Source organism: Carcharodon carcharias, chromosome 30 (assembly GCF_017639515.1).
Source record: "Carcharodon carcharias isolate sCarCar2 chromosome 30, sCarCar2.pri, whole genome shotgun sequence".
Taxonomy (NCBI): Eukaryota; Metazoa; Chordata; class Chondrichthyes; order Lamniformes; family Lamnidae; genus Carcharodon; species Carcharodon carcharias.
Window position 1 is genome coordinate 7,607,859 of NC_054496.1, and position 27,862 is coordinate 7,635,720.

General features: G+C 45.8%; 2 protein-coding genes across 4 annotated transcripts in view; one reads left to right on the plus strand and one right to left on the minus strand.

Annotated features, from left to right (window-relative positions):
• Positions 1-71: 71 nt before the first annotated feature.
• LOC121271185 (prostaglandin E2 receptor EP1 subtype-like) lies at positions 72-20,012 on the plus strand. 2 transcript variants are annotated; one of them, XM_041176950.1, is made up of 3 exons: positions 72-808; positions 16,033-16,900; positions 17,605-20,012. In XM_041176950.1, exons 2-3 carry the CDS (start codon positions 16,058-16,060, stop codon positions 17,848-17,850), a joined length of 1,089 nt encoding a protein of 362 aa, XP_041032884.1. In that variant the 5' UTR covers positions 72-808; positions 16,033-16,057; the 3' UTR covers positions 17,851-20,012. The 2 variants fall into 2 exon arrangements, with proteins under 2 accessions (XP_041032884.1, XP_041032885.1); XM_041176951.1 differs by lacking the exon at positions 72-808 and adding an exon at positions 8,551-8,701.
• A 6,662-nt stretch (positions 20,013-26,674) lies between these two features.
• LOC121271367 (transitional endoplasmic reticulum ATPase-like) overlaps positions 26,675-27,862 on the minus strand; it is a 47,860-nt gene continuing 46,672 nt past the window's right edge. For both annotated transcript variants that reach the window (XM_041177333.1, XM_041177334.1), the window contains exon 18: positions 26,675-27,243. In XM_041177333.1, coding sequence (XP_041033267.1) covers positions 27,144-27,243 — 100 coding nt within the window. In that variant the 3' untranslated portion in view covers positions 26,675-27,143. The remainder of the gene's footprint in view (positions 27,244-27,862) is intronic.

Here is a 27,862-nt window from a genome sequence, read left to right on the forward strand (position 1 = left end):
AGTGGAGCTGCAGAGAGGGTTTGGTTATAAAGCACTTCACAGGCACAGTGAGAGAGACGGAGAAAGTCAAAGGCTGAAAGACTGTTTCTTGTACAATACAAGCTGGTTCAGGGAGCCAGATGAGGAGACTGACACCACAGACAGGCTCATGAACTGGAGAAGGTTTCACAGTCACGACAGATGGTCTGATTTTCCTTCCAAACTTATATTTATTTTTCTACAGGAAAATGAGAAGGAAATAAGTTTTTTTTTTGGTTTCCTCTGCTCTCTCTCCCTCAAGCCTCCTCAGAGCAGGCAAGGTAAAGGGAAGAAGAACCACAAATGTTTTCTTCTCTGGTGGAGGAAGCGTTTGTTACTTTCCCCCTTCTAGTTTGTATTTCTTTTCTGACTCCTTCATTGTAGCTGACTGTGTGGGTGCGTGTGTGTGAGAGGGACAGAGAGAGATCGAGAGAGAGAGAGAAAGACAGAGGGATACAGGGCTGGTCAGCCTCAAAGTTTGCTGCAGTCTGAAGCCACCAGCTCTGCAGCCGTTCCCTCAGGCAGGAGCTGGTGCCCTGACTGTCTGGGACAGTTCCTGACTCCCCGCCTCTCTCCACCCCCTTCTGATCCGCACTGCAGGAGAGGGAGCAGCTCGTCACGCCCAGAGACACTGCTGGACATCCTGCCGTCCCTCAGAGGAAGTCTTTCCAAAAGAGGGAAGACATTGCCTCACAGGGCAAAGAAGCTTTGGGAACCGACCTTTACTGTGGCAGCTCCTGCCCCGTTACTTCTGCAAGCTGGACAATCAAGGAAAGGGAAAGTGATAAAGGTAAGTTTTCAAATGAAATAACAGAAGTAATTAAGAAGATTTCAGTGGCGAGAGGTCGGTAACCAGAGGGACACAGGTTTAAGATAATTGGCAAACGAATCAGAGGGAGGTGGGGGGGGAATTTTTTTACGCAGTGAGTTGTTATGATCTGGAATGCGCTGCCTTTAAGGGTGGGGGAAGCCGATTCAATAGTAACTTTCAAAAGGGAATTAGATAAATATTTGAAGGGGAAAATTTGGAAGGCTGTGGGGAAAGAGCTGGGGCTTGGATCTTATTAGATAGATCATTTGAAAAAGTCAATAGAGGCGCAAAGGGCTGAGTGGACGATTAAAAGCTGGGCTGTCGTGTGTGATTCTTTCCTGATTTGCTTCCAATTTCTGCTAAAGTCCATCACTCACATAATAAAAACAGGAAGCGCTGGGAAAACCAATTGCTCTGTGACCAGGTAAAAGGAATGTTTGGCATGGAGAGCCAGTGCTGAATTTGTCAGAAGTTACGTTTACATTTTTAATCTCTGCAGCATCTCATCAAGTGGGCATGGAGAAATATAAAGAGTGAGAAGGCATTGCTCAACCTTAAGATGCCAGCTGTGTCTCAGATGGTCACACCCTTGCCCCGAGTCAGAACGTTGTGGGATCAAGTCTCACTCCAGCGACTTAGTGTGTAATCCAGGCTGATTGTTACAGTACTGAGGGAGCGCTGCACTGTCAGAGGTGCCATCCTTCAGATGACATGTTAAACTGAGGCCCCCTTTGCCCTCTCAGGTGTATGTTAAATATCTCTTGGCACAATTGGAAGGGGAGTTCTTCTCGATATTCTTGAAAAATACTTAACCCTCAACCAACATCAGTTTAAAAAAAAAGATTCTCAGTTACTCAATAAGAAGTTACATGTTGAAATTTGACATGATTTAAAAATCTCCAATGACAATTAAAAGCTGATGGAATGAGATTACACATTCGTAATAGTTCATTATCAAATTGCTGTTTGTTGAATCTTGCTGCATGCAAATTGAATGCCATTTTCCTACATTGCAATGGCGACTACACTTCAAAAGTATTTAATTGTCTGTGAAGTGCTTCAGGCTTTCCTGAGGAGGTGAAAGATGCTATATAAATGCAAGTTCTTTCTGTCAACCCACATGCCTTTTAGATTTGACGAATCTGTTCTCACTCACTAACCATCATTCCTATCCTCGGAACTGACACATTTTCCTTGATTGGTGCCTCTGTAGCTCAATCCTGTGTTCACAATTATAATAGAAATGTTCAAAGTAAACAAGTCACACTGCCTGTCTACCTGTGGCAAGGAGGCGGTGCTGTTTCATTACCAGAGGGCTGAACTCACTGAAATGATGAGTTATATTTGAAAGGAATAAGAGGAAGTTCTCTGCAACCCGTGAAGTTGAGTGAGAAAGCACTTCAGGGATAATGAAGTTTTGTTTCTGTGCGAATCTTTGTGGTGTGCTGTTTGTGCTTCACATCTGTGAGGGGAAGGAAGTGGGATCACATAGCTCTCCTCCTGTTGACTGACCGCAGGATGAAATTTGACTGCTTGTTAATTTCAGCATATTTGTTATCCGAAAGTGCCTCGAATCAGATGAGCTTGAGGTCGTCTGAGACCCCGCTGCCCATGCCTTAATTTGGTTAAATCCCGTTCCCCTATCACCCCTGTGCGCGATGACTTACATTGGCTCCCAGTCAAGCAGCGTCTTGATTTTAAAAATGACCATCCTTGTTTTCAAATCCCTCCAATGCCTTTTTGTCCCTATCTCTGTAATCCCCACACGACCCTCCGAGATATCTGCGCTCCTTCAATCCTGGCCTCTTGTGCATCCCCAATCATAATCGCTCCACTACTGGGGGCCGTGCCTTCAGTTGCCTAGGCCCCGAGCTCTGGAAGTCCTTCCCTACATCCCTCCATCTCTCCCTCTCTACCTTGCTTTCTTCCTACAAGACACTCCTTAAAACCTACCCCTTTGGCCAAGTTTTTTGTCACCTCATCTCATTATGCAGCTCGGTGTCATACTTATGTTTCTTCATGTCCTGTGAAGCAGCTTGGAATTTTCATGAAGTTAAACACGCCACATAAATACATGTTGTTGCTGCTGATCACCAAACTGTCTCAAATATTGTAAGCAGCAACAGATTTTTATTCATATTCATCGGTTCAGATTTTTATGCCTAGAAAAATCTTGGATCCATTAGTAGGTTAAAGCAAAGCACTGGGAACAGCAGGGAGAGGGAGTGACCGAGATAAAAACAGCAAGAGACAAGGGAGGGCCTAAGGAAAATCTAATAGAGAGACACAGAGATAAACGCGGAGGTTCACAGACAGGGAAAAATAGTGACGGAAAAAGAGAGACCCAAATGTAAAAAGAGAAACAGAGTGTTAGAAAAACGATGAAGAGAATGAATGAACAGAACAAAAGAAAGAGAAAATACAGTGAAATGTGGAGTCAGACTTAAAAAAATATAGAGAGTAAACAGTTTGAAAGGAATAAGTGACAAGGAAAGAACGATGAAAAGAGACACACAGAGAAACACAAATGGAAACAGGAAACAGAAAAGCATGTAAAAAGAGAGAGAGAGAGAAAGAGACAGCAAAAAAAGAGATGGACAGAAAAAGTAGTGAATCTCAATACCAGAGAAAGGGGAAGAGTGAAAAAGACAAGTGACAGAGACTGAGGAGAACATACACATAGGCTCACACATGCACACCCTACAGACACACACACTTAACAGACATATGCACATACAGTCCGCAGATGCCCACATACACACATGCACATACATCCCACATATACCAGACACACATGTACACCCCACAGAGACACACACACACGTACATCCCACAAACACACATGCACAGACATCCCACATACCACATCCACACCTGTACACAAATACACACTCATAAGTATACACACACACACACACACACACACACACACACACACACCTTTACAAATACACGCATTCACACAGAGTGGGTCATATGCCCACGTGCCCAGGTATTGTGTGGCTGCTCCACATACCAATGACCAAGTCTCCGAATTACCTGTCCATCAGTGACCCTGCGTTCCATGACGATAGCACCCTTGCGTCTAACAAGCTGTCAGCTGTACATTCCAGCACAGACATGGCATGATTTAAAATTCAGTTTATTTCTGGAATTAATTTTTAAAAAACAGCCACAAGAGCCAAGTTGAGCATCAGTCACTAATCCCTGGTTAGCAAGAACGTTGTTTGGAAAAAAGAAAAGGAATAAATTTTGGATCCTAACTATGTCAGAGACAAAACAAAGTGTCCAAGCGTACATTGTAAACTGCCAAGTGAAAGGGGGAAACAGCAGAATTTTCTATTTATTCAAAACAACCATGAAGTTTGTTCAGTTGGAAGGGTTACGGGGGAGATTAGCTCAGTAATCATTCTTGTAACTTTATATTCAAATATACCTTCTTTATGTAACTGTGTACATTCAGAGATACAGACATATACGAAATGGATTTTTCAAACAGTGCCTCTTCTGAAACTATCATCTGTCCGGTCACCATCCATTCTGTCAATCTCTCTTCCCTCCTCTACCCTATTACAGATCTCCCCTTTCGTCCTTTCCTTGTGTCTTCCCACACCCACCCCCCAGACGCCTCTTCCCCCCACCCCCCCACCTCCCCCACTCCTCTATCCTACCTCCGCACCCCCGCCCCCCCCAACGCCCCCCCTTCCCACCCACCTCTTTCCTGCCTCCTATATTTGTTTAGAACTTGCTGCATCTGTCAACTTTTTTCAGGGTCATTGACCTGAAATGTTAACGCTGAAATGTTGACCTGAAATGTTCCTTCTGCCCACGGATGCTGCCTGGTCCTGCTGGGTCTTTCCAGAATTTTCTGTTCCCATTCCACCTTGCCCTGGGCTGTTGGCCCACTCTCGTTTATCGCTGTTTTAAATGATTTTAGGCTGGAAACGGAACCGTTTCCCCATCAGGGACCCAGGTTAGGGCCAGCCTGGGTTCCAGATATCCTGCAAAGGAAGACAAAGCGAGACTGGGGGATAGTCTTGTTACATTGAAGCTGGAGGCAAGCAACATCATGCAGCGGAAAGCAAATTACACAAGTAGATCGACAAATGCTGAACCACGGTGATATTTTTTAATCAAGCAGGCGAATTGCTCCTTTGGAGGGCCAGCACAGACACGATGGGCCGAATGGCCCCTTTCTGTGCTGTAACCCATTCTCTGATTCTGTGATTCTAATCCAATCGCCCAGCATCAGCGTGGAACTTGAGTTTCGTGCATCCCCTGGCCTCAGAGGTCACTGGTCAGAGTTAAATTAGGGGCAGTGATCTGTGGGCAGAAGGTACCAATGGACAGAACTCAAAACCCCCCAGTTCAGCCAAGATAGAGAGGGAGCGATAGTCGATTAGTCCACATTCGACCACAATCCAGACGCCAGTGTGAGCTAGCCCCCTTTTTAATCTTCCCATCTTCCTTAATGGCTTTTCCTTTTACTATCGTCCTACTAACACCAAAATCAATTCCTCATTATATCTGGAGAGTGATAATGGGCAAGTTGGGCTAATTGTGCCACCCAAACGCGCCCGGTGTCGCTCGTCTGTAACTGCTCTGTGATGTCCAACCTCCAACTGCACCCAGGTCAACCCCTCTTTCTGCTGCTCTCCAGAGGAGATCTCCGAGGCTCTTCAGCTCTGATCAAGCAGCTGAAATGCTGACCTTTCTCTTCCTGGATGTCACTTTTCAAGGGTTCTTTCTCGCAGTGTCAAGCACCTCTTTACTTGTCTTACAGTCTGTATGTGGAATTTTAAGCTTCAAAATATTGGCTTTTTATTAAATTGAATTAACTCACTCTTTGCAAGCAAAGTATTCCTGACAGGCTATCTGACTGTGCATCGCCGGTTGTGCTGCTTTACAGATCTTGAAAGTATCCAATGTTGCTTCATGTTTGTGGCATGTTAAAGTATCTCAGGGTGGACCCAAGCCCTGCAGCGGGCAGTACCTTTGTCAAATGCAGTTGGCCAACTCTCCCCCTTGTCCACTGAGAAACACAAAGGCTCTGGAATATTGGATCATTTAATTCACGTCAAGTCACCTCACCCCGACACATTTTGAGCTGTGGGTGTACCTACACCACACGGACTGCAGCGGCTCAAGAAGGCAGCTCACTGCCACCTTCTCAAGGGCAATTAGGTACGGGCAGTAAATGCTGGCCTGGTCCATAACACAACGTATCCCAAGAACAAATAAAAAAAAGACACATCTCCTTCTCGAAACAAAAAATAACGCTATCCAAACATTTATTTAATTAAGGGCAGCAACTCTTTAAAATCAAGTCATATTGAATAAAACATCACTCCTCAGGTGCCCCTTTTTAAGAGAGACCATCAGAGGGGACCTTCTCATTAGGATCCCCTTTATTGTTGGAATATTACGATCAGGATTATATAAAATGGGGCAAAAGAGTGAAATAAAACTGGGTAACCTGAAAGAAAATCAGACACAGACTCGGCAGGACAGGCAGCTTCTGTGGAGAAAGAAGCCGAGTTCATGTTTTATCCAAACTGTAAGATGCTAGAAATGACAGAAATGTGAAATGTGAGTCAGGGAAATGGAGATGGGAGAGGTCTGTGAAAGTGTGGACAGCAGAAGTGAAATCTTGCATTACCATAGTGCCTTTCACAACCTCACAGCACCTCAAAGGTTCTTCACATCTATTCAAGTACTTTCTGTAGTATAGTCAATGTTGTACTGTAGGAAATGCAGCAGCCAATTTGCGCACAGCAAGCTCCCATGAGCAGCCATGTGATAATGACCAGGTAACCTGATTTAGATGTTGATTGGGGGATAAATATTGGCCAGAACACTGGCAAGAACTCTCTTACTCTTCTTCACATGGTGCCAAGGGATCTTTTTACATCAATCTGAGAGGGCAGGCTGAGCCTCAGTTTAATGTGTCATCTGAAAGGCAGCACCTCTGACAGTGCAGCACTCCCTCAGTGCTACACTGGAGGGGGGGGGGCGGGTGCGGTGGGGGGAAGCGTCAGCCTAGATTGTTGCAGAACAGCAAGTTCCACAGGGAAGATGATTAAAACGTTGTAGAGAAATGATTCCCCACCTCTGCTCAGGACAAAATTTAACCTTAATGTAATTTTGCACTTGTCACACTTGCTTCCCCATTGTCAGGAACATTCCAAACTTTCCCGTCACATCTTCTGAAAGAGAAAATACAGCCAGCGTGAGTTTGATACCCTTTTTTTAAATGTTTTTCACTGACACCAGCATATTAACGTCAATATTACCCGGTATAAAATAACCAGGAATTTGTGCCAATATATAAATGGAGCAGAGAGAGAGAGGAGAAAGTGAGGAGAAAGAGGGAGAGAGACAAAAAGAGGAGAAAGAGGGAGAAAGAGAGAGAGAGAGGGGAAAAAGAGAGAAAAAGCAGAGAAAGAGAGAGATAGAGAGAGAAAGGAGAAAGGGGGAAAGAGAGAAAAAGAGGAGAAAGAGAGAGAAGAGAAAGAGAGAGGGGAGAAAAAGAGAGAGAGAGAAAGAGAGAGAGAGGAGAAAAAGAGAGAGAAAGAGAGGAGAAAGAGAGAGAGGGGGGAAAGAGGGAGAGAGAGCGAGGAGAAAGAAAGAGAGAGAGAGAGAGAGAGGAGAAAGAGACAGAGAGAGAGAGGAGAAAGAGAGAGGGGGGGAAAAGAGAGATAGGAGAAAGAGAGAGGGACAAAGAGTAGATAAAGCAGCACCATTTCCACTGGCGAGATGATTGGACACAATGTTAAGGCGATTGGCAAAAATGCTGAAGAGGAGATAAGGAAAGTGTTTTTTAGTGCAGTGAGTTCCAATCTGGAATGTTCTGTTTGAAGGTATTAGAAACAGATTCAATGATAACTTTGCAAAGGGAGTTAGATAAATACATCAAAAAGCAAAAAATGTGCAGGGCTATGGGGAAAAAGCAGGGGGGGGGGTGAGACGAGTTGGATAGCCCTTTCAAAGAGCCAACATAGGCAAGGTGGGCTGAATGGCCTCCTTCTTTACTGCATTGTCTATGATTCTTAACCTAAAGACATTTGTAGTTGTGTTGGAGGCAGTTCAGAGAAGGTTCACTAGGCTGATTGCTGGGATTAAGACTTGGCCTTACAAGGAAAGGTTTAGCAGGTTGGGCCTATACTCATTGGAGTTTAGAAGAATGAGAGGTGATCTTATTCAAACACGTAAGATTCTGATGGAACTTGACAGGGTGGATGCTGAGAGGATGTTTCCCCTCGTGGGGGAATCTAGAACTAGGGGGCACAGTTTCAAAATACGGCACCTCCCATTTAAGGTGGAGATGAGGAGGAATTTCTTCTCTCTGAGGGTCGTTAGTCTGTGGAGTTTCTTCCCAGGGAGCAGTGGAGGCTGGGTCAGTGAATATATTCAAGATTGAGTTAGACAGAATTTTGATTAACAAGGGAGTCAAGGATTTTGGGGAGACAGACAGAAAAGTGGAGTTGAGACCACAGCCAGATCAGCCATGAATTTACTGAATGACAGAACAGGCTCGAGGGGCCGAATGGCCAGCTCCTGCTCCTCATTCTTGCTGCAAAAGCAGTGAACAGGGAGTAGAGCTGTTGTTGACCTGTTACTAAAACATCAGTGGAATGTAATGATCAAGTACAAACTTGAATCAGTTGCTGCCTGCACGCGAGACAGATTGTCCTTGCTTGTTTTACTGACTAATTCAATTTGACTGGTTAACACTGTGGGTTAACACACCAAGTTTTCACCTCTGGGACCCAATGTCAAACTCAGTCCGGACTGAAGTCCCTCTGCTAGCTGTCAAGAGACCGAGTGGAATGTGGCTTTTAAGAGAAACTTGGAACGCTCTGGCGATGTGCAGTGAGTAGGCCGGTGCTGGTGGTGGTGGTGGGGAGCGGTTATACTGTAAACACTGCTGGTAGGAATCACCCAGCTTGATCCATTCCAGGAAGAGTAGGGAGGTGCCACATGGCGAAGCATTCAACAGGCAAAGTTGTCGACCTGTAAAATCACTTTTCAGCTAAACGTTCGCTAATTACATTAATATACATCAGACAGCCCAGTTGACATTTCATGCCAATCACTTCAGTTAGACACTGGTGAACTTTATATTCAGAAGTGTAAGATTAAAGAGTTTTTTAATTTTGATGAGGATGTCCATGGTGACTGATCTATTTGAAAAGAGGTCGTTCAGGCAAAAAAGTTTGAGAATCATGTTTGATGTTATTTGTTCATGGGGAGTTGGGTTAGATGAATAGGAGTGGGAAGAGGCTGTGTGGAGTACAAGCACTGCCAGGAAACACTTGGATCCAATGACCTGTTTCAGTGCTGAATGTTCCATGATTTTCATGTCCCTGCCGATCTGTTCTGTGTTTGCTCCCTTCCCTGTGGTGATGGATTGGAATTGGAAATAAGCCTGGGTGGGAATTAAATCTGCAGCCCATCACAGTGTGCAGCCAAATGCTGCATTCAGATTTAATTCCATGTTTTTGCTGCTTTCTAGTTTTGTCCGGAGTCAGGGTTACCGATTTAGTCACCAGGCTCCCTTCAAGGCAACACCACAAGGGGTCGTTCTTCGCACATGAACCTTCCCTAGGCTATCAACAGGGACATTTGACTGAGGGAGGCATCATGGCTAAGCCTATTACCATTCTCCACACGCACACACTAACTCATGCTCACTCAGTCCCACTCCCACTCCCCCATACACACCCACAAACACATCATTCGGGGGTGATGCGTGGAAGCATTTCTTCACACAAGGGGGAGGGGAAGTCTAGAACTTTCTCTCTCCCAAAAAGCTGTTGAGGCTTTTGAGACAATTGAAAACATGAAACTGAGATTGACATATTGTTGTTGGGTCAGGGGATTTAGGGTTACGAAACAAGGGCAGGTCATTGGAGTTGAGATGCATGTCAATCATGTTCTCATTGAATGGGAGAACAGAATCGAGTGGCTGAATGGCCTCCTCCTGGTCCTACGTTGCTACATATAGCAACTTGCAAACTGATCTTGCCACACTTGTCTGGTTTTATAACACTGATTAAAGGAACATCTTTAAACTCTCATAATCAATGTAAAGTGACGAGTCAAAGGAAAGACCAATAATGTGAACTGTATTCTACAGGCAAAGTAGGTGAGAGGAGTATGGGGGCTGAGCTAGCATGACCGGTGTGTAGCGGGAGTGATGTATGATGACACGATCTATGGGGTATTAGCTGGGGTATAGAGCAGAAAGCGGTGGTAGCTTTATACATGTGCCAGTCTTCCCCAGCCAGAAGAAAGTCTGTTCTTCCCTCCGACAGGATTTCTGTTTGTCTCCTTAACCTTGCTCACCTCCTTTGCTTTCTCTTTCCCTCCTCCTGTTTGATCAGGTACCTACCCAAACTCGCTCTCACAGCCACATCTCCTTCCTCAGCAGATGTCTCTGGCCCTGACTCACTCCATGTGGTTCCCAGCTACAGTCAGCTTTCAGATCCGCCTGGGATTACAGATACCTACAGGATATTCAGCGTTCCTCCATCCACTGACCCCTCACCCCATCCTGCAATTTAAATCTGTTGTGGCTCTAAGGTTTTCCAACTCTGATAAAGGGTCATCGACCTGAAACGTTGACTCTGTTTCTCTCTCCACAGATGCTGCCAGACCTGCTGAGCTTTTCCAGCATTTTCTGTTTTTATTTCAGCCTTTTCTATAAATAGGTTATCTTGGGATTAACTTTAACTCCTTGTGGGATTGCAAAGGAGGCTGGGTTACAACCCACACAATGTTGTCTTTAACGGGGAGTAAGGTTGTCCAGTGGGTATTTAACCTAACATTGCAAGATTTGCAAGAGTATCACCAGAAATGTGTGGGTATAAATGTTGCGAAAGGATTGACAGGCTGGGTCCCTTTTCTCTTGAAAAAAGCCAACTGCGGGGTGACCTAATAGAGGTCTTTAAAATTCTGAAAGGTTTTGATTGGGTGGATGCGGAGAGAATGTTTCCTCTTGTGGGTAAGAGCAGAACAAGAGGCCGTCAATATAAGTCACCTAGAAACCCAACTGGCAATTCAGGAGAAACTTCTTCACCCAGAGAGGGGTGAGAATGTGGAACTCCCTAAGCCAGGGAGTGGTTGAAGTGAACAGTATAGATACATTTAAAGGGAAGATAGGCAAGTGCATGAGGGAGAAGAGAATAGAGGGTTAGGATGGTAGATTTAGATGAGAAAAGGTGGGAGGAGGATCAAGTGGAGCATAAACACCAGCATGGACTGAATTAAACACTAAAATAGAAGCAAAACACTGCAGACGCTGGAAATCTGAAACAATAACAGGAAATGCTGAAAATGCACCAGCATGGAATGGTTGGGCCGAGTGGCCTGTTTCTGTGCTTTATATCCTGTGTAATCCCATCATCAGTATTCCGACAGCAATGACATCCCACTTACGCTTGCCTACACTTTGTCGTGGAGTGTCGCTTTTGGTTTTACCAAAGCCTCCTGGAACCCTGCCAAGCTCGGGCAGGATTTCAAAACAGGTTTCGTCCGGATATATCTTCCCGTCACTGTGAGATAATTTTAACAGATGCCCAAACACACGCTATAAACTGATTTAAGGTCAGCATATGCGGGAGTCTCCTCTTCTGAGAAGCCAATATCCTTTGGCTGCCTGAAAACGGGAAAAGGTGGGTGGAGAGTTTAATTCCCCATTGATATTGGGAAAGTGGAAAACAGTTGGAAAAGGACCAATGAATGGGCACGTTCCAAGAGTTTCACTTTAGGTGAAAGGGTCACTCCACACACACTCATCCTGTATGATATAATAAGGATTTAGGACCATGTGCAGCTTTCTCTCTCTGACCCAGATGCACCTCTCATTGCTGTCACCAAGGTTAACTCAGTTTAGGTGGTACAATTAGAGAATGGTAGCAGAGCGGTTATGTTACTGGACTAGTAAAACCAGAGAGCTGGAGTGATGAGCCAGTGATCAGCAGTTCAAATCCCATTGCACCAGCTGTGGAATTTAAATTCAATTAAATAACCTTGGAATATGAAAAGCTGTTCTCAGTAATAGTGACAATGAAACTGCCAGACCGTTGTTATCAACCCATCTGGTTCACTAATGCCCTTTAGGGAAGGAAATCTGCCATCCTTACCTGGTCTGGCCTACATGTGACTCCAGACCCACAGCAATGTGGTTGGCTCTTAACTGCCCTCTGAAAGGGCCGAGCCTTGTATTCAAGAAGGTAGCTGACCACTGAAGAATCTTGTTTCAGATACCATGAAGTTGGCTTTGTAGTCTAAAGTATATTAGCAGCAAGTCCTTATTAACAACTCATAAATATGTACATATATACAGTGGCAGTTACAAGTATGGAGCTGACTCCAGTATAGAGGTCTTTACCCTTATCTGTCCATCTCTAGACTGACCCTGGACCTGGGTCATGTGCTTTCTTACACCATTGTGTGAGTGGTCCTGTACTCAGTCCCACATTAACCCTTTATGTACCAGACTCTTCCACTACACCTCCCCCCAAGTCTTTATCCCATGAATATAGAGTTACTTCAGTTTACTTCAAGTCTTATATTGTTTTAAGTCTTAGGCATTTACCTTAATGTTACAATCTTAATGCTATTCCAACATGCTTGCTATTACAGTATTAGCGTTTACAACATTCACACTACCTATCCACCCGCCTCAAGTCCTTGAAATTAGAGGTTCAGGCGGTCTGGAGGCCCTTATAACCCTTCCACATCTTGTTTGCTGTTCTGTGGTGGGCTCTGGTAGTTCCAGTTCTTGTTGTTAGTTTGGAGGTTGGACTGTCATTTGGGATGGCTTCCCCTCTTCTCTTCCATTGCTTGAGGTTATGCCAGGCCTGCTTGTCCTGTCTGATGTGGCGGTGTATGGCTGCTCCTTGCCTTGATCATTGCTGACTGTGTGGACGAAAATGGTATTTGCCTACTTGGCCGTGTTTTCTCCTCTCTCTTTTCCGTTTAGGGCACTGGGATGCTCTCTGAGGCTGACGTAGAGCGTTCCTGTGGTGAGGAGCCTCTGCTTTTTGTGGTTGATGGTGTGAAATGGCTACCAGGTTCCAGCATTCCTTGTGGATTTGGCATGCCGGCTGGGAGTTGCTGTGCATGCAGTAGTTGGTGTGTATACCGACTGTACCATCGTCGTGGCTGGAGGTACAGACTCCTCAGCCTATTGATCCTTGTCTGGTACCACTTCCACCGGAGGTACTATGGTAACCCCGTTATGCAGGTGGTTGGTCTGAACGCTGGGGACTTTCCGGGATCTGGAATGACGATGGACAAACCGCTTCCGGAAAAAAAGAAGAGCGATTGCAGGCGCAATCAGAATCGGAATGCTCTTTAGTGTTTTGGACTTAGGACCATGCTGTTCTGGCTGGATAACGACTGTGGTAGTCTTGACATCTCCCACCAGCTGGAGAAGATGGAGCACTATGCAGACGCCTCTGCTCGGAGGAAAGAAAGCCTGATTGCAGACGGCACACACCCCAGCTCAGAGCTTTGCTCGACACCACATCTCGGTGGTCCCAGGAATGTACTGAGGACCAGGAGTCCGACCCCCCCCATCCCACGCTCTATAACGTGGGGTGTCTGCCGTTTGAATCCAAAGGAGCCATGGTTCCTTGTCTGATGGGACTGTCACACTGGCATCTGAATCCAATTTAGAATTTGTTAGATGACCATTTACCAGGATATATCAGCATTCCAAAACGAAGGACCACAATCTCTAATGTCCAAGAGGAACGGCCGAACGTCTTCTGGGTTTTCGATCTCGACCATGGATTACCTATGGGCTCTCTGTGTGGGTCTGGGATTTTGACCTACTCAGTTTACCAAAGTGTCCCTGTCTATTACAGTGAGAGCATTGGGCAGTACTCGCAGGACACTGATCTCTCCAGCGAGAGCACTCTGCTGGGCAGTTCAGGAATCGTTTACCCTGACTTGGATGATCCCTTCATTCCTGCGACCTGATTTGGTGAACTGACAGTTGACTTCTGCCCCATGAAGTATTCTCCCATCTTTGGGTGGTCCAGTGTTGTTCACGTAGCTCAGATAGTCTAACTGGCTGGATAGACTTGTCAGGGGTAAGATCATCTTAAGCTTGTAGGGGTTGGGGGGTCAGAGAGTGAATCATCTGTAACACTCACCATTACTGTCTCGGATAAGCTCAGACTTCAATTCTCCATAATCACATCCTCCTGCCATCCTATATAGTTGGTTAATGAAGGAATTCACAGCTTCCCCAGGGAGCTGGGCTCTCTTAGTAAATTTGGCTCTCTCCCGAATTTTGTTGGATTTCAAGTTGAAATAGACATCAGAAGATTTTAAAATATCACCAAATTTGGCAGATGATTCATTAATAGCTTGCCATGCAATTATGTCCTCTGCTATTGGTCTAATGGAGTAAAGAAGTGTACAACATAACCCTATGTGTACCAGACCCTAATACCACAACATCACCCTCTCAAGGGCAATTAAGGATGGGCACTAAACACTGGCCTAGCCAGCAATACATACATTCCATGAATGAATTAAAAATGTCACAGTTTGAGTTCTTCCTGTGGCCTAGTCATTCACTGGATAAACTCATTCTCTCATCAGAAAAAAATAATATTTTACTGTAGGCCATTGGATTTTTGTTTTGATTCATTCATGGGATGTGGGCATTGCTGGCTAGGCCAGCATTTATTGCCCTTGTTCAGAGGGTATTTAAGAGTCAACCACATTGCCGTGGGTCTGGAGTCACATGTAGGCCAGACCAGGTAAGGGTGGCAGATTTCCTTCCTTAAAGGGCATTAGTGAACCAGATGGGGTTTTAACAACAATCAGCAATGGTTTCATGGTCATCATTAGATTTTTAATTCCAGATTTTTATTGAATTCAAATTCCACCATCTGCCGTGGTGGGATTCAAACCTGGGTCACCAGATCATTCCCCCGGGTCTCTGGATGACAAGTCAGTGACAATGCCACTATGGCACCACCACCTCACCATCAGAGTTTCCTATTTCTCAAAAGGGTACGCTGTTTATTGTAGGACCCCTCAGTCATGCAGTCTGGGATTGGACAAGGCAAATGGAGGTCACTTAAAAAGCAACACGAATTAGAGTCATTCATGAAAAGAGAACACCACATTAAAGGAGGCCATTTGGCCCATCATGCTCAGGATGGCTCTTTGAAAGAGCTTTCCAATTCGTCCCACTTCCCTGCTCTTTCCCTTTATCCCCTTCAAGTATTTTTCCAATTCCACTTTGAATGCCACTTTTCAGCCCACTCATACAGTCATTTCATGGTAGATCGCAGTGCCTTACTGTGTTAAAACAAAGCTTCTGTGTTTCGTTTCTGGCTCTCTCGCCAGTTGTGTGACATTAGCAAAGCCCAGCCCCGGTTTAAGCAGCTGTGCACACAGAGCTGTCCAGAATGCAAGCTGAGCAATAGGCCTGCCCATAGCACTGAAAGAGGCTGCAAAGGAGAGACTCAACGAACAGGCTTCACATCACAAATAACTGAAATAAACCCCAGAGTGTTTCCTCAAACATCCACACAGAGAGAGAAAAGAAAGAACTTGTATTTATATAGCGCCTTTCATAGCATCCCAAAAACATTTTACAGCCAATGAAATACTTCCAAAGTGTAGCCATTGTCCTAATGTAAGATTCACGGCAGCCAATTTGTGACAGCAAGCTCCTACAAACAGCAATGTGATAATGAACAGATGATCTGTATTTAGTTGTTGTTTGAGGGATAAAATTTGGCCGGGACACCTGGGAGAACTCCCCTTCAACATAGTGCCATGGGGCCTTTTAGTATCCACCAGAGGTTGCCTCCATTCTGTATCACATCTGAAGGACAGCACCTCTCACAGTGCACACTCCTTCGGGGGTGTCAGCCTAGATTATGCACTGGGAGTAAGACTGGAGCTCACATTCGCGTGATCCGGTGGGAGAGTGCTACTGGCCAGAAGTGGGTTCACTGTGTAATGGAACCAAATTCACCCCGACTCATGCTGGGCCTCTCATTTTCATGCATTGTTCCAAGTAAAGATTTCAAAGTTTAAGGGTCAGGTAAATGTTTGGCTCTGAAGTGAACCATGTTTTTGATCATGTGGCTGATGTCTTGAGCTTATACTTTGTCCTGCGCTAGCTTTTATTAATTTGACACTATTCGTTTCTCTGCCCCTAGGCATGTAAATGGACCTGCGTGGATTATGGACTTGGTGAGGTGCAGCATGTCTCAATATGCCAACATGACGGCTCTCTACCAAGATTTTGTTAACGCCAACAGCAGCATCCCTCAGACTAACACCAGCATTCTGCGGTGCTCAGAGGTAGCTGCTCCATCAGCCAAGTCTGTCGCCATCCCCATCTTCTCCATGACACTGGGCGCTTTGTCGAACATCATCGCTCTTGTAATCCTGATCAAGTCTTACGCCAGGTTCCGAAGGAGGTCTAAAGCCACCTTCCTGCTCTTTGCCAGCAGCCTGGTGCTGACGGACTTCGCTGGGCACATCATCCCGGGCGCACTGGTCCTCCGGCTCTACTCCGAGGGAATAGACAGTGAGGGTCCTATGTGCCAGTTTTTGGGGAGCTGCTTGGTGTTTTTTGGCTTGTGCCCGCTCTTCCTGGGTTGCATCATGGCAATTGAGCGCTGCGTGGGTGTGACTAGGCCCCTGCTCCATTCGGCGGTGGTGACTTCCACCAGGACTAAGCTAACGGTTGTCGGCCTCTGGCTGGTGGCTGGTTTTGTCGCTTTTCTGCCCTTCATGAGCTTTGGAAGTTATGGCGTCCAGTGGCCAAGGACATGGTGCTTCATCAGTGTGGGCCCCAACCCCCTCTGGACCGACTACGCCTTTACCCTGCTTTTCTCATTCCTGGGAGTGATGGCCCTTTTAATATCTTTGATCTGCAACACCATCAGCGGAGTGACACTCATCCAGGCCAGGATTAAAAAGCAGAATTTTAACCGGAGGACCAAATCCCACGACATTGAAATGGTTGTACAGCTGATTGGGATAATGATGGTCTCGTGCATCTGCTGGAGCCCTCTGCTGGTGAGCATTGGCATTGTCATTCAGCACTCTACAAAATACTTCAAAGTTAGCTTGTGACCCAACAGGCTCTCTTTAATAAATTACTGCAACAACTTGCATTTATATAGCACCTGTAATGCACTAAAACGTACTACAACCCTACAACAGAGGTTTTATCAGACTAAAATTGACACTGAGTTACAGAAGGCGACCAAAGAGGGAGGTTCTTGTCTTAAAGGAGAGAGAGAGAGAAAGAGAGAGACAGAGGCAGAGAGGAAAAAAGAGGGAATTCCAGAGCCTAGGGCCTAGGCAGCTGAAGGCACGGCCGGCAATGAGTGATGAAAATCGGCGGATGCTCGAGAGGCCAGAATTAGAGCAACATAGAGACCTTGGAGGTCTGAAGTAAGTTGCAGAGATAGACGGTGGCCAGGGTAGTGTTGAGTAACCACGAGAGACGAAAGGCCAGAGAAGATTGTTTTGTTTATTTTAAATGTTAACTGTAGTGAAGAGATCAGTTAGACACCCACACATGAGATATTCATGGACTAACATCAGCCCCAGTAATTTTTAGGCTTGTATTATAAGTAGTTTCATCTTTGGTTTAGATTATCTATAAGATAGGCTGGGAGGAGGTTTGTGTGGAGCATATAGTTGGGCCGAATGTACCATACATTCTGGGTAATTCCTATGCTATTCAATAACGCATTCACTTTGCTTGACCTCAGGTAATTGTTGGTTTAAATCGAATCCAGAATGTTAAGGAAGACGGCTGGTCAAGTTTCCTTGGGGTCCGCATGGCTTCCTGGAATCAGATTCTCGATCCCTGGGTCTATATCCTGCTCCGACGTGCAGTGCTAAGGAAAATTTACAAAATGTTCGTAAGGAAGACTGACTTCAATAAGAGCAAGTTCGACCGCTGGGAGGTCAGCTCTTTTCAGAGTTCTGAGCGCAGTGTCGTCAACAGGTTTTGAACGAGGGCTGGAAAGGATATTTGAAGGGATTGGTCATGAATCCAGAGGGGCCTGGTTCAATGGCTGGACCAGAAGACCCCTTCAAAGGCTGCTTTGGATGGGCAAGATGCGGAGATGGCACTAGAGGAAGGGGATTGGTTGGAAAAGGACTTGATCCCTCAGGGGGATCTTTGCAGCTGTTGGCTGGCAGTTTTCATAAACAAATGATCCCTTTAACCCATTGGGATCCTACTCAGATCAACGAATCTTGTGGATTGAGAAATTCAGTCTGAAATAGATTTAATATACCTCAAGTTACAGAGGACTGGATCCGATCTATAGTCAGCAGCATCGGCAGCTAGTAGATGGAATGATGCACGTAACCAGATCAAAATCCTTCTGGTTTAATATATTGCAATGAAGTGACCCATCCCTTTGTCTTTAGTTGATGTGAACAACACTCGAGCATCAACAAGGTTCCTTTTTGTGTTAAATGGGATTTGGGGAGGGCGACTATGTGTTAGTGACAGGTTAGGAAGGGCCTTGAAGCAGTGACTGATCCTAAACGCCAGTAACTTGATGGGAAAGTGAGTGCAGGGAAGGCCACCTGCTCACAGGCTGAGAGTTCAAAGTTGTTCTGGTTCCCCTCAAATCAGCCAGGCTACATTATGCTGCTGTCCGGTTGGAGGGAACCCCTTTCCCTGAGCAAAGCCAATCCCTGGAGTAAAAGACAGCCTGCAGGGCGATTCCCCACGCAACATTCTCCTGGCTGTTTCACTTGGTGGGGTGGAGAGTTTTCAGGCGTCTCCACAGGATCTCATGTGAAAGGGGAAGAGGGGGGAGTAACGAATAAGCATCGAGTGTAAAAACAAAACAAAAAAAAAAAATCCTGTCCAGCACATGGAAAAAAAGCAGAAAGAAGCAGAGCGTGTAACTGCAGCAAGGGCAGCTAAACCACCACCAGCTGGAGAAAGTAGTTAACAATATCACATTGGCATTCTGCATGCAATGCTGTTTAGTGTTGTAACTGTGCGACAAAGAATTCCCAGGCTTTTGTGTCTGTTTTCAGGGGACAATGTAACAGTGGCTGTGCTAGAGTTCCCCAAAATCAAAAAGATTGCAACACCGGGGTTTTACATCCAATGTTAGTAATCCTCTCCTGGGTTTAGCTATTAGCATGAATTGAGGCAGAAGCACTGAACAGGTCTGTTTCATTGCTGGAGCTACAATAGTTTTTGAAGTTTTGTTGGAATTCTGTCCTTTGCTGTGACTGTTCTTGAATTTTCTGCCCCCTGTTGTACACCTTCAGTTGCTGGGTAATTGTTTGGATGTTCATGAGTAGTTTTTTAAAGAAATATCTTCCCGTGCTTTTTAGCTCCAACACCTCTTTGCATTGTGCAAACTCTCCTGTAAATGAATAAGCCCTAGACAGGCTTTGCTCCGCTCTGGTCTGTGACCATGGCTACTGGGAGATGGATGCGTGGGGGCCAAGGTTACTCTCTCCATCGGGGAACCTGTCCATGAGCTTGACTCGTGTCCTTCCATTGAGGTGTCCCCAATGACCCAAATCCGAGTAGAGTTTGGGATGAGGTAGGAGCTTCACATGAGCAATGCAGACGGGTTAAAAACTCTGATGTATCTGGGTCTGCCGAAGATAATTGTGACTCCCTAATGCTTCGTGACGCATACACTCCCCACTCCAACTCATCTTGCGGAGATCTCTTGAAGGAAGATAAAAACCAAGAACAATTTGGGAATTCCCTCTCCTACACAGGCGAATAAAACCATCACACTGGCCATGAACTCCCTGGAGTAGTTTTGTAAGAGGTGATGTCCAGATGTACTTCCGCCTGTTAATGTTTGAAGCAACACAATAATATAGCCAAATAGCTTAAAACCTTACCTTGTCACCCCGTTGCTAATATCAGCTTTAGTAACCTCCATTCATTGGTTCTGCTATCTGGGTCCAATGACATTAAATCCTTTAACTTGCAGAAACCTTCAATAAGAGGTGCTTTTGCGCATGATAGCATAAGGGACAGCAACCTTCTCATCCTTATTAAAAGACCATAAGACGTAGGAGCAGAAATTAGGCCATTCGGCCCATCGAGTCTGCTCTGCCATTCAATCATGGCTGATAAGTTTCTCAACCCCATTCTCCCGCCTTCTCCCAATAACCTTTGATCCCCTTACCAATCAAGAACCTATCTATCTCGGTCTTAAATACACTCAATGACCTGGCCTCTACAGCCTTCTGTGGCAATGAATTCCATAAATTCACCACTCTCTGGCTAAAGAAGTTTCTCCTCATCTCTGTTCTAAAAGGTCTTCCCTTTACTCTGAGGCTGTGCCCTCGGGTCCTAATCTCTGCTACTAATGGAAACATCTTCCCCACGTCCACTCTATCCAGGCCTTTCAGTATTCCGTAAGTTTCAATCAGATCCCCCCTCATCCTTCTAAACTCCATCGAGTGTAGACCCAGAGTCCTCAAACGTTCCTCCTATGTTAAGCCTTTCATTCCTGGGATCAGGAACACCTTTACCAATTATTTGTCATATGCTGAATGTTCCCATGATAAAGCACACCCTCCTCCACATCCCTTTAAGAGTTATGGAAGGGAGGCAGGCAACTGGAGTTAGGATACAGGTCAGTCACGATCTACCTGAATGGTGGAAGAGCCTGGGGAGGCCTCCTCCTGTTCCTATGCACCCTCCCTACCACACAGTTAATAACATTGACCGCGTGTGTCCATTTACTTTGGGAGTAATGGAACAGTGTGAACAGGCCACAGGCCAAAAACAACCTGCTCTATGCAACATATCAAACACAGGTTTTTCTTTCTTTTCAGCTCTGTAAATATGGTGGCTGAGGAGCGATTTGACAAAAGGTCTTTAATCTTATGAAGGAGTTTAATAGGGTAGATGTGGGGAAGTCCAAAACCAGGAGCCAGCAATAGGAAGATAGTCACTAGTAAACCCAATTCAGGGGAAAATTCGGAGTGGTGAGAATGTGGAACTCGCTGTCACAGGGAATGGTTGAGGTGAATAGGTTAAATACATCCAAGGGGCAACTGGATGAACACACGAGGGAGAAAGGAATAGGAGGATTTAGAGATAGAGTCAGAGTAATTTATGCCACAGGAAGCCAGTCAGCCCATTGAATCAGTGCTGGCTCTCCGCAGAACAAGCCAGTAAGTCCCCCTCCCCTCTCTTGATTCGCGTAGCCCCTACAGGTTCATGACTCATTATATGAATGATTCAAATTAATATAATTATAATTAATTATAAAGGATCATTACAATTATGACCACATAAATTTTAAATAAACTTGATAAACGCTTAACTCGCAATTGACAAATTGGGCCAATCTGATGTGCTGACAGGGTGAGGTGAGAAAAGAGTGGGAGGATGATCCTTTGGAGCGTAAACACCAGCATGGGGCAGAAGGGCTGAATGGCCAGTTTCTGTGGTGTAGGTTGGGTGTAAAGTTCCTCGACGCACACAATAGGCCCCTCAGCGTCTGATAAAGTTGGGCCAATGGCTCATTTTGGCAAAGGACCTCGACACAAAACAATAACATCTCTTTCTCACGGTAGGTGTCAGCCATCCCTGCCCTGTGTTGATTTTAAGGTTTTGCAATGCAGTTTCTTTCCTCCCTCTTTCCGTTTGGTACCTCACATTTTGAGGGAAGCAAACACTCCGCAATGTTTTCCTTCACCATACGCCAGAAAGGACACTGACCCTTGAGGCTGGAGGGTATGTTGTACATTGCTGCCTGACAGAACTGCTCAGCCCAGGCAACAAGCATAGGAATTGTCATTAAATCACTAAAAAAAAACATACTTTGCTTCTAAGTCAGAAGATAGTGGGTTCAAGTCCCATTCCAGAACCTTAAGCACAAACATCCAGGTTGACACTCCCAGTAGGGCACTGAGGGAGTACTGCGCTGTCCGAGGTGCTGCCTTTCGGATGAGACGTTAAGTATTCCTGTGCCTTCTCAGGTGGATGTAAACGATCCCATGGCACAAAGTCAAAGGAGAGCAGGGGAGCCCTCCCCTGATGTCCTGGTCAATACTTATCCCGGAATCATTGTCTTTAAATACAGATTATCTGGTTGTTTATCACATTGCTGCTTGTGGGAGCTTTCTGTGTGCAAGTAGAGTGCCGCAGTTCCTACAGTACAACAGGTCAAAAGTATCTCTTTGGCTGTAAAGTGCTTTGGGACTTCCTGAGGTCGTGGAAGGCGCTATAGAAATGTTACTTCCTTCCTCCCCTTTCCTAATGTGACAATGTTGACATTACCTCACGCATCCCAGCTCCATGAGGTAGGGGGGCAGGGGGTGGAGGCAGCTTAACATCCTCTGCAAGGGGCTAGATTTAAAAAAACAAAAATATAAATGCACTGACTACTTTCTAGAAGATTCCAAAAAACAGCACCTGTCAAGAATGTGATACGTTATCTGAAGGGGTTACGTCTTAAGCTACAGCAACTGTTGATGGTGAACTCCTTAATTCATTGCACTTTACTTTGCAAATGGCACTTCAGTGAAACATATATTATATATTTGCTAAGATCCCAGTACTGTTTATTCTTTGTGCACTTATTCAAGAATACAGTTTATCTGAAAGAATTTTAAATATATGTGTATGAAATGAATGTATTTAAGAATTATTGTAATTTTTGAGCTACTTATTTTTGTATTGTGGCCTTTTTAGTTAGCGCTTTGAGATGTAATTGAATAAAAATAGATGTTCATCATTCAATTTGCCTTTAATATTCAACTTGCATGGTGGTGGGGGAGGGGGCAAGGGAGGGAAAGGGTTGGGGGGAGGTAGGTGAGGCGGGGGGGCAGGGGTAGGTGAAGTGTGGGGTTAAGTGAGGCGAGGGGGCAGGGGTAGGTGAAGTGTGGGGTTAGGTAAGGCGAGGGGGCAGTTGAGAGGGTAGGTGAGGTGTGGGGGGCAAGGATGAGTGGGTATTGTGGAGAGGAGGGGGTGGGTAGAGGGGATGGCTTTAACAAGGAAGTGAGGGGAGGATGGTTGGGGGGGTAGGTATGGAGGGGGGGGAGGGAAATGGGAACATGGGAGGAGTGAGTGGAGGGTGGTGTGAGAGGAGGAGGGGGTTATTGGAGGGTAATTGTGTTTAATTATAATGATCTGACCATCACTCTGTGGGTTAGTTAAGGGTCTTTCTCTGCCTGTCAGATTTAGACGTTTATATCTTTCACTATTGCCTCTGAGCACTGCCTCTGAAGCTTGGAGACTCGTGTGACTAACATCTCCCACTCAAAGGGCTCTGTTCAGCTGAATTTGACAGGTGATCGACAGGTCCCGATGGGGCTCAGTCTGGGAACAGCCGGCCCTGATTCCGAAGCTGCTTTGATGAACACCAGCTTGGCCTTAGCAATGGGAAGGCCGAGGAACACAGGGTCGTTCAGGTGGGCTGGGCTAATCTTACAGTCACAAAGCTGCTTTATGTTTATTGAGTGATTTTGAAGTAAAGTTCAGCACCTTTATTATCCTTTTAAGTCACAGCAGATGAGTTTTTTTTTAACCTAACATGTCTCAGCAAGATGTGATTTATAGACTTTATATATGTTTTATAAATGTATACAACTTCATCTCATAATCCAAAATGAAATTAAACTTAAACTTTAAATTGCAAACGTGTGTAATAAAACCATCAAACTTCACAATACAGGTTAGTTTGATTGAAAAGGTTATTTAACAGCTTGAGAGACAATCTTCACAAACTGGTTGGGATGGAGAGAGGAAGTGGAGGGGTGAGAGAGAGAAAGTGTCTGAAGGAAAGAGCGAAAGAAAGGAGGGGTGCGAGAGAGAGTGTATGGAGGGGTGACAGAGTGTGAGGGTGAGAGGATGTTAAGAGAGAGAGAGAGAGAAAAAGAGTGTGTGTGTGTGTGTGTGTGTGTGTGGAGGAGTGTGACTGAAAGGAGGGTGTGAGAGAGTGAGTGTGTAGAGGGGTGAGAGAGAGTAAGAGAGGGAGATCGAGAGGAGGGGTAAGAGAAAAAGATAGAGAATGTGTGTGGGGGGTGAGAGAGATAGAGGGGAGGGGTGTGTGACAGAAAGAGAGAGAGAGAGTGGAGGGGGGGAGAGATTGGAGGGAAGGAGGGATGGGGAGCAGAATAGGAAGGATAGTGTTGGAAAAGAATGGGAAGGGGTGAGGGGGGAGGGAGACAGGAAATTTGGAAAGAGAGAAGGAGGAAGCAAAAGTGAAGAGGTGAGGAAAAGGGACGCAAGAGGGAGGGAGGAACAGGAAATGGTGGGATAGGAAAAGGAGGGAGTGGAGGGGAGGGACAGCAGGGCGTCTACTCATGAAGCAGCTGGTACAGCCCATTCCTAACTTTTGGTAGGTCACAGTTTGCAAACTGTTCAAAAATGTGATTCTGAAAATCAATGGGCTCTCTAACTGTTGTCCCGTCAAATTTCTGATTTTCAATGTCCTTCTGTGAGGAGATAAAAATATTTCCAAAAGATGCCAGAGTTAATGTGACACCAACAGACAATGCCCAGGCAGGATATCACCTGAGGTAATGAGCTGAGATCAACTGTAACCGTCTCAACAGCAGCACGAGGGCCTTTTAAACTCTTTCAAGTTTGTGGGGGCAGAGTTCAAGCTGGTTATGTTCCTGACTAGAGAGCAATATTGGTTCATTTATATAAATCGCAAGCTTTTGGTACAGACTTTGCTGTTCTGATTTAGGATTCATCTGTCAGTCAAAGAGGCAACAGGACTCCAGGACCACACTGGACAAACCAGTGAGTGAGAAATATAAGAACCAACAGACAGAGTTTCTTGGCCTTTGAGAATTCCATCTTCAAGATCTAAGTCCTTCTCTATTAGCTTCCACTGGATTGGAGTTTCCACCAATATCAGCTTCCTTCCAACAAGTAGGTAAACACCAATCTCCAATATGGGAGCTTAGGCAGCAAGCAGTGGGCAGGCAATTCGCCAGTGGAAGGCTTCACAGCCTGGGTCTTAGCCAACCTTGCGGGGTTGAACTTTACAGGAATTACTAGGGTGCGGCCCAGAGCGGGACGGACTTTTCTCTTTCCTGATCCATCCGGTACTGAGGCCAATGGGAAGAGCCCCAGTTGGTGGGATCGGTTGACTCAGCAGTGACCGAACCACAGGAAGTGGCGCTCTCAGAGAGAGCCCCCTCAGGAACCAGTCCGAATACCTGCACTATCAGTCTGACAAAGTATTGATTCTTCAAATCTTCTCAGGGTAAGAGGTCGGCCGTTTAGGGCTGAGATGAAGGGAAATTACTTCACTCAAAAAGGGTTGAGAGTCTATGGAATTCTCTACCCCAGAGGGTTGTGGACGTTCCATCGTTGAATATATTTAAGGCTGAGATAGACAGATCTTTGGTCTTTCAGGGAATCGAGGGGTATGGGGGTGGGGGGGTGGATGGGAAGGCGGAGTTGAAGCCCAAGGTCAACCATGATTGTATTGAATGGGGGAGAAAGCTCGACAGGTCATATGGTCAACTCCGGCTCCTATCTCTGTGTTTTATGGGGAAAAGGTAGGGGAGAGGGACTAGCTAAGATGCTCCTGCAGAGAGCTGGCACAGGCTTGATGGGCTGAATGGCCTCCTATCCCCCTAGCCATTCTCTGACACTGTCGGGGTAATGACCTAAAATGGGCAGCAAACAGGTAGGAAACCCCCATCCTGCTTGGTTCAATCCCTTCCCCCACTTGACTGACCGTCACAACGTCCGCTCGATTTCCCGTGTTTTCTTTGACTGTCACAAGGCTTACCTCTGAAATCCATAAGAAAAAGAAAACCCTTCCCCGTTTTGCAAGAGCTGTTTGTTTTTAAATCGCGGGCGAGTGAAAAGCGAGTGCCCTCGCTCTACAAAAACCAAACCAGACACCTTTGGCCAGGAAGCTGTGTCAGCGTTCACGGGGAAGAGGCGGTGATGGGGGATACAGGCAGCCCATATCCCTCATTAAATGCCGGACGAGGACAGGGAGAGAGGCAGAAGGCTTTCGGCTTTTAAAAAAAAACACAGGGAAAACTTTCAAATCAGACCCGTTTGCTCGGGTTGCCAACTCTGGTCGGACATATTCCTGGGAGGCTCCGTCAAACATGTCACTCCTTCGTCCGCTTCACCCATTCAAGAGGACCTCTTTTCACCCATCTCCTTTTGGATAACAAAATGTACAAAGAAAATCGAACATACCTACATTTTTTTACTGTGCCCGTGATTCCCCACCTCCACCAACTACCCCCCCCCACCCCCTCTACACGCCCCCCCCCCCTCCACAACAGTGTCCTGGAGGTTAGAAGCTTCAATTGCTGGAGGCTGTAGGGAGTTGTGGGAGGTGCAAGGCCACATCCCACAGGCCAGTTCACTGGCCTAATTTAAAACGAGGCCTCGGCCCTACCTGGGGCCCCCAGGAACAGTTTGTGCAGTCAGGCTGGTGCTGTTCAAGTGCCCATACCAGGGGGTTGTAGGGCTGAAGGAGATTGCAGAGATAGGGAGGTGGAGGGGGGGGTCGAGGGCAAGGAGGGACTTGAAAGCAAAGGGTAAGAATGTTAAATTTGAGGTGGTGGGTGGGGGGTGGGGTGGAGGGGCCAGAAGCCAGCGAGCACAGTCTTGTTCCATATCGAAAAGCCGGGAGATTGGTAAACGAGGTCTTGTTTCCATCCTCCCTCAGACACACCTTGTCACACGGTGAGTGTTTAATATATTTCAGCCTGTTATACGGCTGAATACCAGGGGACGAATTCCAAGAGATACAGAATCAGGGTGGGTGAGGAAATGGAGTTATAGATTTGACTATCAGCTTTTCCTCTCAGTGTAAATTAGAAAACACCATTTCGTAAATCACAGAAGTACCTTAAAAAACAGAAAGGTCCTTTTTTTAATCTGGGGTTTTTGGTTTTGTCCAGTAACATTGTGAAAGGCCAGGCTAATTTGGATGGACGGCAGTCTTAGTGTACACACAGACGTGCTCGCACACAAACACACACGCACACGCACACACACTCACACAAGCGTGCACCCATTGCCCCCACACAGCCAATGGTGAATGGACCATCACATTTACGCCCTGTGTACTGTACAAAGCGTTGAGCTATCAACCCATACCCGCCATTAACCAAACACTGGGACACGGGTCAGAGAGTTCGTGAAGCTGAAGTAAATTCGGAGTCCAAACTGCCGCAGATTAGGTACTGCTTCCCCGCAAGGTTCAAGGTAACAGTTCTGTCCTTGGCGATGTACAAGGTGCAGGGTATAGGCTGCCGTCCCCAAGCCATGACCTGTAAACTTTGACCTTTGACTCGCTGCTCAGTTGTAAAGATCATCATCTCCCTCTTCACGATACAGGTTCCCTCCGCTCCCTCCATCACTACTCCCCTGTCCACTGTTTGGATTGGCAGATGGAAACCTAGAAGAGGAAAGGGAACAGATATTAATGGGACTTTGAGAAGGATTATGGACAATGTTGAAGGGAAAGAGAGAGAGCGAGAGCGCGAGAGAGATAGAGAGCGCGAGAGGGGGAGAGACATTGCCAAAACTTTTCGTCTTTCACTCATCAGGACAAAGGCAAGAATTCCAAATTTCAAATGATTGCAACAAGTTATACTACAGGAGAAAAGGCTGCTGATTGGTTGGCAAGTTGAGTCTATTTGGCTGAGGTGTTGCCAGAGAGAAAGCAACAAGGGGCTCTTGTAATTCAAAAAAGACGCGATGGGGCTTGATCATGTTCCTTTTGTTTGCAGAGGTCTCTACATATGAAGGTATGTGGCTTTGGATTAGGGATTATGGAGACTATGGGCTTAATGTCCGTGATGTTAAGACTCATGGTCTTTCTGGGACAGATGTGAACAGCAGACCCATCAGAAAGTTCCCTTTGAAAATCTCCTCCCATATTGTAAAGGTAATGACTACTCTTTAAATTAACAAAAAAAAACACACTGGCTGGTTCGAGATATTGCAAAGGTGTGAAAGGCGCCATAAAAATGCAAGTCGGTCTTTCTCTGTCGGCACAGATTCCACACGTAGGA

What these genes read in the sequence shown, in the direction of transcription:
- LOC121271185 (XM_041176950.1), top strand. Translation starts at nt 16,058, where the DNA reads ATGGACTTGGTGAGGTGCAGCATGTCTCAATATGCCAACATGACGGCT. An exon ending in TCTGCTGGAGCCCTCTGCTG is followed by an intron (nt 16,901 to 17,604) that starts GTGAGCATTGGC and finishes GCTTGACCTCAG; the next exon opens with GTAATTGTTGGTTTAAATCG.